The 15,045-nt window shown below is 31.6% G+C and overlaps 1 protein-coding gene across 1 annotated transcript; it reads right to left on the reverse strand.

The window, feature by feature from the left end:
• Positions 1 to 344: 344 nt before the first annotated feature.
• Positions 345 to 2,112, reverse strand: LOC139494900 (uncharacterized). The gene is made up of 2 exons (XM_071283039.1): positions 1,882 to 2,112; positions 345 to 1,140 (listed from the first exon to the last, which is right to left on the reverse strand). Exons 1-2 carry the CDS (start codon positions 2,038 to 2,040, stop codon positions 385 to 387), a joined length of 915 nt encoding a protein of 304 aa, XP_071139140.1. The 5' UTR covers positions 2,041 to 2,112; the 3' UTR covers positions 345 to 384.
• Between the last annotated feature and the right edge of the window lie 12,933 nt (positions 2,113 to 15,045).

Genomic DNA, 15,045 nt, shown 5'->3' on the forward strand with positions numbered 1-15,045 from the left:
GGGATATCATACGCATAACTTGCTTGTTTTTTTTCGTGTAGGACGAAATGTGCATGTAAGAAAGCAAAATTATGCAACGAAAATGAAGGTATCGTAGAATGTTCGCATACGTTAATATAACAACATACGGTGACAAGCATTATGTGTGTATTCAAATTTCATAAAACTGTTTATCAAAATAAATGGCAATACCAGGGAAAACGATTTTTTAATTCTCGGGTTTTTGTTTATTCAAAATAATGTCAATGTTAAAAGAAAGATAACACAATTTAAAAAATATAATTTAATACAAAATATGGTAAACAAAGAAATTTGTTAACTTCCGAATGTATTAATATATCCGGGATATCTGGATTTCAAAACATGTCTAAATTTTTAATATTTTCATTGACGAGATCTTGATTGTTTGAAGTTTCTAGATGATATTCGCACTCTCGATTGATTTGTAGATTTTAAAACAATCCTGCTGGGATTTCCATTGACATCCGATTGTCTAAACACAATTCTTGGTCTTGAAGGAGTATGTGATTGGTCAAAGGGAGAATCCGAAATTTTTTGCTGATTTCTTTCAAACACTCTTGCTGGATTTTCATTAACTTCCGATTGTCTAAATACGATTCTTTCAAATTGTCTCGAAGGGCCATGTTGTGTATCAAAGGGTCCGGTAGAATCTGAAAAAAGCTGATTGTCAAACACTCCTGTTGGATTTTCATTGATTTCCGATGATCTAAACACGATTCTTTGTCTCGAAGGGACATGTGGTGAATCCAAGGGTCCGATAGAATCCGAAGTACTTAGATGGTTTCTTGCATACATTGTCGGATTTTCGTTGACTTCCGGTGATCTAAATACGATTCTTTGTCTTGATGGAGCATGTTGTGGATGAAAAGGTCCGTTAGATTCCGAAGAACTGTGCTTGTTTCCTGCATATACTATCCTTAATGGTGCATTGGAATTCATGCCTTGGTTGATTCGCAGCCGCATGTTTGAATTTGGCTTTCTACGAAAAACAATGTATGGGGTATCCCTTCCTCCGTTTGAATTGATATGTATTCGTATTCCTGAAGTATCAGAATTAGTATTCAGTCTGATGTCGTCGTTTCTAGGAAACATTGAGTTTTTACCGGTTTCTTCATTGTTCTGAAAATGATGCGAAATAATAATTAAAATCAAAAGTTGAAGAAAGCCATGTGCGAATGGACGAACAAATCTAAACATAAGTACTTGTATTTAGACCAATAGTGCATCCTGTTTGATATAATTAATTTCTGTGTTATTTTGTTTCCCGTGGAGAGTTGTCTCATCGGCATTCATACCACATCTTCTTTTTATAGTGCAGGTATTTCAGGTTACGCCAGTTTTAAGTTATTCAACAGAACAGATAGATGCCATCATCTAATACTGTTTTAAAAAAAAGCCGATAAAATGGCTTACATGTAATATAACAAGATATACAATATCAACGATATTATTTCTTCAAAAGCGGAGGTTGTCAATATTGTCCATGATACTATACATATCATATAAGACATGAACAAGCTGTTTAAAATCTGATTGATGCGTTAGATAACGGGCCATTGTCAGCATTCGCAAGTCTATACATGTACAATATTATAATCTTAATGGTATATTTGTCAACGAGAATCGAAAATAAAAATTTAAAGGAAATATTAACAATCTTAAGCAAAGCAAAACGTGTATGGTGTCCGATAAGAAACTAGATCTATTTAATTTGACATTCATATTCAGTTTTAAAAATGCTATATTTTTGTATTGCTGTGGTTATGTTATACTCTATTCTAATAATGTACTATATAATTGTTTTCACTTTAAAAAATCTTTAAAAAATCAAATAAAATGTAATACTGCGCAAAGACTCACCTCGTTTGGTATATACATTGCATAGGCTGTTTCCATGACATAGACTAGGAAAAAAGATATCAGCTTCATAGTTCTCATTTTTGTATAGGGTAAATTGTCTTTTGAATCGGTATGTTTTTCTCTTGACGATTTGTTGTGTTCTATTTGTAATCGAATCATTTCGATCTTTATACATAGTTCCAATTAAAGACATCATTGACGTAAATACTAGTAATTATTATTATTTAATTACTATACGTAATGTTTTTCATTCATAAATCTTTCCAAATTTGGTCATGTTCCCAAATACGTAACAGTTTACTCCGTCCTACAGGTACATGTACATGTATTGACACCTATAACCATCACATGTTTCAATTTTGTAATTACACATGTAATGATTATGATAGACTAGATGATAGTTGACCACAAGGAGGTTGTAATAAAACGTAAGACATATGAACCAATGTTGACCTTTCCTTTTGCTTTGCTTGTTTTCTTCTCCATCATTTTTCAATTGATCCTAAAAGTCTGTTTCGGATTTATTATTACAACAACTTATATAAGAACTACATAATGGTGGTATCACTACAATACCCTTTGTATCGCACCTGGTATACGAAAATAATTTATTTGTTTGTTTACATCATGTACATACTGGTTTTTTTCTATACATTTTTAATGAGCTTTACCCTCCAAAACAACAAGAATTAAAATGGCATTAAAGTTGAACTTAGTCAAGCTAAAAAGATCATGCATGCTGTCTTCGAGTTTATGTTGTACAAGTTTCATTTTTTTCAATTCAAATTTACTTCTTGAAACTATATTGAATGATTCGTCCATTGCAGATAATTATGGACAACACCAAACACTAAGTGAACTTGATTTGTTATTGGTTAAATAAGTCAGTTGCATATGGTCCGAGTCCACAATGGAATTTAAGTTAATAGACTTAAATTCAGTTATCGCCGGGGCCACTCACGGATTGCGTTTCATGTTTTAGATTTACCCGACATGTGTGACGTTATATTCTGTGACGTCATTTATTCCTTTTTAGAATTTCATCGCAGCAAGCAAGATGTTTAAATTTTGTAAGCGGTAAACTTGAAAATTGAAATGGTAAAGTAAACCGTGTAAGAATTTGTATGGTTATAACCTGACTTATGCTTCTAATGTGATTAAAAGTAATCTTAGAAAGAATTCGTTTTATCGATCGTCAATTTTTAACCATATGGCATCGCCACGTGGAGAGCACATGGAAAGACTGAATGACAAATTCATTGGTCTCATGAATGGATTACTCGTTTTCAATTTTTATAATTATTTAATTTTTACAAGTGCGAGTAATTAGATGCAACATTGTCCTAAGATTTGCAGATTATAATAATGTTTACCAGGCGTAAAATTAGATGCACGAGTGTTTTTATTTTAATTTTTTTTATATATATTACTTTGATCTCATATCTGATCTTATACTTTGAAATTGAGTATTGACAGATCGTCAAGTGCCTATGGGTAAGCCTAACAAATGGTATTTTGCGCTGTAACAGATCAGGCAGGTTAGTAACGTGTCTTTAATGATTATGTGGTCACGGTGGGGCAGGTGTTATCTAATGAACTCCCGAAACTTCCGAATTAAAAGTAAATTTTCCTTAAGAGGGTATACATCGGTAATTGTGTATCTAGATCTTTCATAGCACATATACAGAAAATATTCCATGAAAGGATATGAACGTAAAAGGGACGTACTCTTTGGGGCGAAGGACCCAGGTTCATAACCGGAAGTTCAACTTTCGATACAAATTAACAAAAATCTTGGAAATCTTGAACAGAGACCATACCTGGAGTTAAGAAGCAGTAGTCAGAAGAAATCATTGCTAAATGTTAGCTTGCTGGTGGATTTAAGCAAATATTATCATCTGTATATATCCGGCTATACATTTTGCGTGTACCTACACATTTGTGTACTCAAAATTGTCAAGAGTCATTCATCACAGTGACATGTACAAATGTATACTTTTTATAGTAACTACTACTCTCTAGACTAGACTAGGTCGATATGGTATGAATAGTTCAGTTAGATCAAGAATTTAGCCAACAAATATGTCAACAGGCCACAGCTTGAATTATTGTTGTAATAACGAATCAATAATAACTCAATTATATACTAATATTACACTATGTTACTATCAACTGACTATGGATTTTAGTTTATATAAATCTGTATATATACTAATTTTGAATTATTTTTAAATCATTGTAACTATTATTGACACAACCACATGTATGAGTATACATAATTTTTAATTGTTATTGTTTCTTTGTACAGTCATTTGGTTTTGTTATGTCAATGCTATGTACATTGTAGCATGGGGAAACTAATATTTACTTTTTGTTGAGTTGTAGCACATGTTGGGTAGATCAAGAAGAGACCTTGCTCGGCCACAGAACATGGCCAAGGATTGTAACAGTTGGACCTGAGACTTGGACAACAAGGCCACACCAGTTTTTTTTTTTACAAATGGGTTACCATACTGGACTGGATTCACGACTCATCACGCCACTAACTCAACTGCTTTGGTCACATACATTTGTACATTGGATCATCATCGATGATATTTATGCTAACCCCTAGAGCTTCGCATTGGTATGATTCAGTTGAAAAATTTTCAGGTAATCGTCAGATTTTTTAGTTAAAAGCAGTATATTACTTTTAAGTTAAACCAACTCATGTACAAAATGTACATGTGATTCCAACATATAACAAACTTATTTATATAGATTAAGACAACTTTTTCTAATCTTATGGGTAGGATTGAAAAGATTTGTGTAATGTTTATATCTCAGTTTCTAAACTTAAAATTGCTGAATGTGTTACGTTTACAAATTTTTATGGCCATACAATGATGGGATGCCACATCATGTGCTTTAAATAAAAAACTTTTGGAAATATGACGTTACATTCTATATAATTATATAATATATTTATACTTTGAAACTTTTAAATGTTGTTTGGTATTTATCACTTTTTGAATGGAGGACGCTTCGATTTATATATTTATAATATTAATATTTATCTTGTTTAATAACCTGATAAATAAAAAAGATTGTTTTGTAATGTTAAATTCTCTCTTATTATAAGTAATTGGATAACTATATTTGGTATGTGCGCCCTTGCAGGTCCTCGTGTCTGTCAGACAGTTTTCACATGACCTCGACCTCATTTCATGGATCAGTGAACAAGGTTAAGTTTTGGTGGTCAAGTCCATATCTCAGATACTATAAGCAAATGGTCTAGTATATTCAGTGTATGGAAGGACTGTAAGGTGTACATGTCCAACTGGCAGGTGTCATCTGACCTTGACCTCATTTTCTTGATTCAGTGGTTATAGTTAAGTTTTTGTGTTTTGGTCTGTTTTTCTTATACTATATGCAATAAGTCTACTATAATTGGTGTATGGAATGATTGTAAGGTGTACATGTCTAGCTGACAGGTGTCATCTGACCTTGACCTCATTTTCATGGTTCAATGGTTATAGTTAAGTTTTTGTGTTTTGGTCTGTTTTTCTTATACTATATGCAATAGGTCTACTATCATTGGTGTATGGAATGATTGTAAGGTGTACATGTCTAGCTGACAGGTGTCATCTGACCTTGACCTCATTTTCATGGTTCAATGGTTATAGTTAAGTTTTTTGTGTTTTGGTCTGTTTTTCTTATACTATATGCAATAGGTCTACTATAATTGGTGTATGGAATGATTGTAAGGTGTACATGTCTAGCTGACAGGTGTCATCTGACCATGACCTTATTTTTTATGGTTCAGTGGTCAAAGTTAAGTTTTTTAGTTTTGGTCTATTTTTCTAATACCTTGTGAATTAGGTCAACTATATTTGGTGTATGGACATATTTTATGATCCTCATGTGGTTTACGCTGGTTTTATTTGACTTTGACCTCATTTTCACGGTCAATTGCTAAGTTTTAAGTGTTTGTGTGTTTTGGTCTGTTTTTCTTTATTTATAAGCAATAAGCCAACTATATTTGTTGTATTGAAGAATTGTTAGCTGTACATGTCTGCCTGGCATGGTTCATCTGACCTTGACCTCATTTTCATGGTTGATTGATCAATGTTTCCTTTTCTTGGTTAATGTTGAGTTTATTTGACAGTTGTAATAAAGCTGTATATTTAGGCCTATCAAGATAGTATCAAGGATTAGTAAAGAAGGCAAGACATTTCAGTGTGTGCACTCTTGTTTTTATATATATACATATATATTAAGGGAAAAAAGGGGTCCAATGGTTTTATCTTGTAATCAACTTTTAATCTTGACAAGTTTGTTTTTTTTTACTTTTTAAATTGTCAGTCGCAGTTAAATATATACATGTATGTACATGTAATATTAGCAAATCTAGAACAAACAAAGTAATTATTTACAGCTTTGTCTTGCAGTCTGCTCCACTGCTAAAAATCTTGAGTATTTAGGTGTCAACAGCTTAATTTATATATATACTAGTATAGAATGTATTGTAATCTTCATCCTGGGGGATTCTAGAAGTTGCCCAATTTATGAGTATTGTACGCTGTATGTTTAGGTGCCGTTTGTTATTTTAGGCTGGTGCTTTATATGGAACTTTTCTTTGCATAAATGATTGGCCCTACTGGTTGCTGGGCAACAGTTGATTCCAAATTATGGTTGTTATTTATCATGGAAATTATAGTACAGGTTGAATTTCAGTAACTTAAGCATGAACGCTGGGACTATTTGAATTGTTTTGCTTTTAATTATGAGGGTATCTAGATGTTGTTAAGCACTTGTTTGTGTTTTGTTTTTTGTGTAACACAGGTCATCCTTTATAACTTTTGGATGTCCTAACAGGTAACTTTAACCAGGTTTACCTTGTTTAATCTAGGCCTTGTGATATTCAAGTTCAAATCACCTTGTCATTTAATGTAATAAAGCTGTCCTTTCATTGATTTTGAAGGATTATAAAATCAATAAATGGGTTGGAGATCCAATACTGACACTTAATACAGGGTTTTCCAGAAGAATTATTATTTGTCTTGATTTATTATGCTTTAAATTGTAATCATATTACTATGTAGCATATACTTCCATGTAGCTATTTGCCATACAGAATTGTAGGAGATTTTTAATGTTTAGTTTAAACATATTTTATTGTTCAAAATGACAAAAGGATCCGACACAAGTTTTACAACTTAGAAACGTCTTCTCCAAAACAAATACAAAATATACACATTAATTAATGAACACATCAAATATTTCATACTAACAAATAATTTAAGAATAAAGACATGAAAACAAAAGGAAACTTTTTGAAGCGAATCAATGGATTTTAATCGAGTGCATCCTTTTACAGTATAAATACGACACAAACACACCGAATAGTTAGTGGAATTACCTATGCGCAAATTTTGTTCTTGTGGACATAACTTAAATAAGTGTGTGTGTTTTTCTCATAATAAAGCGTGGGATCTTAATATATTATCCAAGTTTTCGAACAGGATGTCAGCTGCACACTGGTAAGTATAGATTTGAAACTTATTCTTATATTCTTTCGTTAAAATCCATTGAATCGTTATTGATAACAAAACTTAACAGTAAATATTCATCAAATATTCATCAAGATCATTCGATTATTGTCATTACATGTATATAGAAATATCTTTAATTTCATGTGTTGTAAGCAGAATTAAGGTTGTCAATGCAGAGAAAAACGTTTGGTATTTTTTATATACCTTTGAACAGATAAACAAATAATATCATTTTCTTCAGTACGTAAAGCATCATCGCCAAATAATAATAAATCGATAGTAATATTTACATTAAAAACATTAATTTCGTTAAACATCAGATTTCTCTGAGCTGAAAAATTAATACAATATAATAGATAGTGTTCAACATTTTCATTAATAAAACCACATGAACAATTTGCATTTTGTATCAAATTTGCTTTGAACAAGTCAGCACGCAGTGCGCTACATCTGTTACGCAGCCTTGTGTGTAAAACAGAATACAAACGATCTCCTAAAGAACCAAATCTCGGAGATTTATTATTTCTATAGTATAGTTTGTGCAAGGTTAATTTAAAAAAGGAAAATGTAGGAATATGTCTTATACTTAAGTCTAAAGAGTTCCACAGTGCAATAGATGACGGAAAATAAGACTGTTGATAAGCTGATAAACGATTTACGGGAATAGTAATATTTTGACTGTTACGCAAATTATAATTACAAATATCTGATACAAAATCCGGAACCAAATCGTGTAAATAATCTGGCGCTTGGTTATTTATAATCTTATAAAACATAGATAATTTTTTAACCTCCCGTCTGACGCTTAATTTTTCCCATCCCGTCTCTAAATAGATACTGTTCCGGCTAGCGTAACTTGTTAATCCCGTAACTATTCGAGCAGCCTCGATTTGGATATTTTCCAACCGATCAGAATTTGTTTGTCCACAGTTATCCCATACTTCTGATGAATACTCCAAAATTGGCCGAATAAAAGTCATATAAATTTTTTCCAAATATTCCCTCTTAAGTCTAAATTTTAGTTTTCGTAAAACATTAAGCTGCTTGGAAGTTTTTTCTATCAGCCTATCAACATGCTTACTCCATTTACAATCACTACTAAATATGACACCAAGATGTTTATGCGTATGAACTGGCTCTAATGTAGTGCCATCAAAATCAAAAGAAAAATTACTTTGTATCGTTTTCATACTGAATATCATAATATCTGTTTTATTTGGGTTAAACTTCACTAGCCATCTGTTTGACCACGCATTTAAATAAACAAGATCTGTGCTGATTAAATTTTCTAAAATGGATTCATTAGGAGCAGTATGACCTATTGAAGTGTCATCTGCAAAAAGCCTCCCAAATCCAGAAAAACCATCAGCTATATCATTAATATATATCAAAAACAATAACGGTCCTAATACCGAACCCTGAGGCACACCGGCGTTTAATTTTCCAAATTTTGAAAGTGAATCTTTTAAGACAACTTTCTGAGATCGGCTACATAAGTAGCTTTTTAACCAACACAGCAAGTCTCCTTTTATACCATATTTTTCAAGTTTGTATAGTAAAGCCTTAATCCAAACCGTATCAAAAGCTTTACTTATATCAGCAAATGTAATGCTAGTAACTAGCTTATCATTTAGCGCCAATAAAATTTTGTTGTAAAGTTCAATTAATTGGTGCGTAGTGGAATATCCTGGAATAAATCCAGATTGATACTTATACAACAGTTTATTTTCATGTAAATGGTTAAAAATATTTTTGAAAACAATTTTTTCTAATAATTTACTCACACATGACAATAAGGAGACAGGCCTGTAGTTAGAAGGTAGTGATTTGTCACCACTTTTGAATAATGGAATAACATATGCAATTTTCCATTGATCGGGAAATACTCTCTCATGAAGTGATTTATTAAAAAGTAAACATAATGGTTTTGAAATTTCATTTCTAACAGCAAGTAACATTCTGTTGCTAACAATATCTGGTCCTACCGCTTTATTTGGATCAAGCGTGGAAATAATATCAAGTACATCTTGTTCACTAACAATTATCTGCGAAAGAAAATCATGACAGCGATCATCAAATTCCGGTAAATCTTTATTAGCATCATCTATATTAGAAATAGAACAAAAATATTTATTTAAAATCTCAGACTTTTCTGTTCCTTCATACGCAAGGTTAAAGTTATGATCCGGGTCTCTTAGCGGAGGAATATCATGAGTTGGTCTGTCGCTTTTAATTAGCATATTGATGGTCTTCCAATACTGTTTACAGTTTGCAACTTTAAGTTCATCCAAATTCTCGTTTATAGTCGCGTAAAAATGCTTTTTAGCTTGCTTTTTTAAATTATTAACTTTATTCCTTTGTTGCTTATATTTATGTTCAGCAGATGTACTATGTGAACGCATAAAATTTTTTCGAAATCTGTCCCGTTTTCTCGTTTCCCGTCTCAAATTTGAATCAAACCAAACTTTATCATCACATCTTATAGTTACGTCCCTTGTAGGGATACACGCAGATGCTATATTAATAAAAGTGTTAGTGAAATTCGTAGCAGCAACATGAACATCACTTGCATCAGAAATCAAAATTTCCCAATTAGTATTAAGTACTTTTTGTTTCATCAAGTCATAATCCCCTCTTTTATAATCCCATATAGATCTAATATATGTTCGACTTTTACTAAAACCACAATCAATTGTGACATATGTTCCATCATGGTCACTTATACCTCTATCAATAGGTATTGTGTCTTTATCTAAAACTGGTATAGAGTCTGTAACTAAAATAGGGTCAAGTAGTGACGAACTACTTGTTCGTGTGTCAAAGTGTGTGGCTTTGTCAATTATGTTAATCAGGCCATTAATAAAAATAATATCTCTAATATTTGACGGTAGATCAGACATAAAATTTTTATTCAGATCACCTAAGCAAATTATACAATTATTTTCATCAAGGGCGTTTTTCAACATTTGATCAAAGTATTGCCAGAAATAAACTGTAGATTGCCTTTCCGACCTATAATTTATATTAATCAAAATAGATCGAAGTTTGGTCTTTAACTCAAACCACATACTCTCAATTTCATCATGCTCTAAATCTTGTCGACGGATTATGTGAACGTAATTTTTAAAATACATGATAATACCACCACCATGTGAATTTCTGTCTTTTCTAACTGGTGTTTCAAACCCCATAATAGATATATCGTAATCAGCAATATTAGAGTCTAAATGTGTTTCTGTGAAAAATACTACATCATAATCCTCAATAATATCGGCAATATAGTTCAGTTTATTTCTAAGGCTTCTAATGTTGCAATGGAAAATTGACAATGTTTTCTCGCAATACTCGTGTGTGCGTTCAGGACCCGGGTTCGGTTCAATGTCACCACATATTAATAATAAACATAAAAGCACTAAATAAAAAGCAATCAAATTACTACAAGTTCTATATAGGTTGCGTATACTTAGTTTAAATCTTGAAATCATCTTTATTAATTCTGCCAGCATATCATTTAAGGAAAAACAATACCGGTAAACTGTTTTTCTCAAACAACCCAAACTAGTCTTGTGATAAAACAGTCCTATTGTTATCCTGTACGATACAATATCATTACCCATTGTCAAATACAATACAATAGAAAAGGATAACAATATAGGACTGCATTTTAAAACATGATACATAGCATGGACAATTATAATTCGAATGACCCTTCATGAATTTCAGAAAAATAAAAAGTAAAGAAAAAAAGAAAAATATGTACATGTACAAAAAGCAATATTTCAACATCGTAAATATTCGATGTTGGTATTGCAAATATCAGAGAGCTGAATTTTTAACAAAGATTTTAAGTTAATGATACTTTGATAAAATAATCCAAATTAAGTGACCAATTTTTATGCGCCTCTCTGAATTATATCGAAAGTGGAAATGATCTGATTTGCATATTGTAGTCAAATAAGGTAAGGTATACTATAAATTTAGCTTGGACATAATAACCGTAACGATTGTCACGTGATACAATGTGGGTTTTTTTTTTAACACACTTCGTTGATTATCACTCATGTGATATAGAGTAGAATTTAAACCTATTGACATTGCCAAAGATGTATTATTTTAGTGTATGTAAACACTACCACGTGTTTCTAAACACGTGTATTATACAACAGTTACTGTTAAAAATTAAATAAATACGGATAGTGCTTACTAGTTTAGACACTTTCTTGAAACAGCATATTGACATATTACATATTGTACATAGTATTAAACTAGATCATACAGTTCCGAGTAAATTTGTGAATTAGTAAACTTTATTCAGACAAAACAAACAAGAATATGATGGTAACGGATGGTCAATCCTCACTATGGTCATCACCTTCAAGGACTTCCCCACCAAGTCTGTAAATGTCTTGCCTTGAGTTAATCTTTTTAGGACGAGCATTTTCTGAAAAGATTAACTTTGTTTGATGTTTGATGTTTTAATAGTAGAATCCTCAATAGTAAGTATGTTTTTGTAGCAGACTGATATCCTCCAGATGGGGTTGACTAGGTCTAGGCATGGAAATGTTTTTTTTTTGTGGTGGCATATTTGTCACATGTTAAACGTTAACTCAGAATATACATGTATAATGAAACTGTAAGGATCCAACATAATTTTAATTAACTTGTAGTGGTATTGACACAGGTAGTTCTAGAGTGGGTCTTTGCCAATGAGATGTAGTCATGACCAGATGGAGTGTGAAATTCATCTTTCTTAAGTAAGGATTGTGGCAATTTAGACCAATGCAAACTGGACTGGTGCTGCTATAGAATTTACAACTATTTATTGCCTTTATAATAAGCTGTCAGGTTGCTACATAAAATATTATGATTCGATCAGATCAGAACTTTTTCACTGGATGTTTTTCACTTGTCACTCTTAACCTGCTTATGAAATGAATTCTTAAACATCTTTATATTATTGGTTGATATTATACTATAATATACTATATTTTATGATATACAAATACAATCAACTATTTTATGGTTTGCTGTAGTTTTGGTAAGTATTTTTATCTGTGTAGGTAAATATGTTTTGAACAGTTGTTCACAAAACTTCATCTAGATTATTTAACATTGTACTTTAAATAAAAATATCTATTTATCTATCTAGACATTATCATATATATGGACCAAGTTGTACATCCGGTAAAATATCTATCTATCTATATATGTACCAGTTGTTAGTTAAAAAATATCTATCTATCTATCTAGATTATTTAATATTATATGTACCAGTTGTACGTTAAATAAAGATATCTATTTATCTATCTTGACATTATCATATATATGGACCAAGTTGTACGTTCAGTAAAATATCTATTTATCTATTATGTACCAAGTTGTACGTTAAATAATATCTATCTATCTATCTAGATTATTTAATATATATATGTACCAAGTTGTACGTTAAATAAAAATACCTATTTATCTATCCAGACATTATCATATATATGGACCAAGTTGTACGTTCAGTAAAATATCTATCTATCTATATATGTACCAAGTTGTACGTTAAATAATATCTATCTATCTATCTAGTTTATTTAATATATATATGTACCAAGTTGTACGTTAAATAAAAATATCTACCTATCTGAGTTATCTCATATCTGGTTCACAGCTTTGCAGCGAACCGCCCTTTTTATGGCGGTTGACAGAGTCTCTGTTTTCCTCCGTCAATGTGGCAGAATTCGCTGCATAGAATCTTAATGTTAACTATGAAATTTTAGGTTTTTGGATAATACAGACTACACTTGTGTATCCCACGGTGTTTTCTAAATTTTAAGCACCAGTGTATCCCACGGTGCATTTCATATATATCTATCTTCACATATATCTATCTATCTACCTGGTTGCCATATTATCTTCGGGTAACCGACCATAGATCTATCTACATATACATGGTCTATGGTCTATATATCTATCTACAACATATCTTAGTATCTATCTACAACATATCTATCTACATGTATATATATTATATATTATATGAATCTATCATATTATGAATAAAAGCTGTGGCCAGATATCGCCAAACCATATATGTATTTTGTTTTAATGGCACCATCTGAGATAATTGACAAATATAGTCCCTAGTGTTGACAGTGGGTTACTTGCCATTACATTTTATACCCCTTCGAAATTTATTTCTCCATGTTTAATGCCTCAAATTGAAGGTAAAAAGGGGGTGTGTGAAATTACACTGTAAAAAATTGGGTCCAGAATTTTAAAGGAAAGTAGTGATTTAGTCCAACTGAAAAAGGTTAAAAATTAGCACTTCTTTAATGTTGATATAATTTGTCCCAAAAGTAGTACAACACACTATAAAAATTTCATTGAGAAAGTGCAGGTGGGATTTTTTTAATTTTCATTTATGTTCTAAAAGAAATGCACTACGAAATAATTGTGGTCTCGGACCATATACAAAAATGTACCCATCCATGTTTTGGTTCTGACGGCATAAAATTAATTAAGGAATGACTGTAATATTTTTTCTGTCTATGAAGTAATAACATAAAAAGTTTGGTGCACACTGAAAAACGCGAGTAGCGGGTTATTTAACAGTGTGCACCACATTTTTTATGTTATTTCGAATAGACAGAAAAAATATTACAGTCATTTCTTATAATCTAATTCTAAATTCCATTTTAAACCGTAGAAAACCGTGAAAAAACGTTGATGACGTCACGGTCACATGACTAAATTATGTCTATGGGCTGATTCCTGTTCTGATAAATGAATGCAGATACATGCATATTAGAATGTGAGGTTTGTTATTAATGTTTTTATGGTATTACAGCCGTGGAAGGACATCCTTGAAGCTTGATAAATATAATTACTACACGGACAATAACAGTTAATGGATGATTATTTAATATTCTAGGAAAGGGATGTTGATTGATTGGTGTTTAATGCTACTTTCAACACTATTGGGCTATTCCGTGGTGGTCAGTTTAAATATATAGATAAAGGATAGGGAAGGGAAGAGAGGACATTATTATTCATTTTAATCTGTCGCTAATCATGCCTATTTATCAGCTCTTACCAGGCAACTATATTCCTACAATGTATATGAAACCCTCCCCCTAACCCCAGAGGCCCCTCATGGGGGGGTCCTAGTAATCACATAATCACCATTTTTTTGCCAATATAATCACATAATCATTAAATATTTGCTTATCTTTAGTAATCAAATAATCATAAACTAAAAATACAGTCCTATGTAATCAAATAATCATGAAATATTTGGCTTAATAATCAAATAATCATTAAAAAAACGGCCAAGTAATCACATAATCAAAAACCCCATGAGGGTCCTCACCCCAACAAATAAATTGATATCAAATGGTGTTATTCTTATTTAACATACGTATACATTGATCAATTGTTTGTAGCTAATTTTTAATGCCCAGTGACAAATATATCATGGTCATTCAGGAAAACACGATATTAGAAGTCAGGTATATACATGTAATACAAAAACGAAGAGATGGGATATGATTGATAATAGGCAACTATCCACCGCAGTTCCAATACGAAGTGGAAGTAAGCAATACTAGACAATCGTAAGGCCTTCAACATTGACAAAAAA

Source organism: Mytilus edulis, chromosome 11 (assembly GCF_963676685.1).
Source record: "Mytilus edulis chromosome 11, xbMytEdul2.2, whole genome shotgun sequence".
NCBI lineage: Eukaryota > Metazoa > Mollusca > Bivalvia > Mytilida > Mytilidae > Mytilus > Mytilus edulis.

Bases quoted from the DNA above. Each gene is read 5' to 3' on its own strand.
- LOC139494900 (XM_071283039.1), bottom strand. From the start codon at position 2,040: ATGATTCGATTACAAATAGAACACAACAAATCGTCAAGAGAAAAACAT. The intron at 1,141-1,881 runs GTGAGTCTTTGC...CATCATTTTCAG, and splicing joins CAATGTATATACCAAACGAG to AACAATGAAGAAACCGGTAA.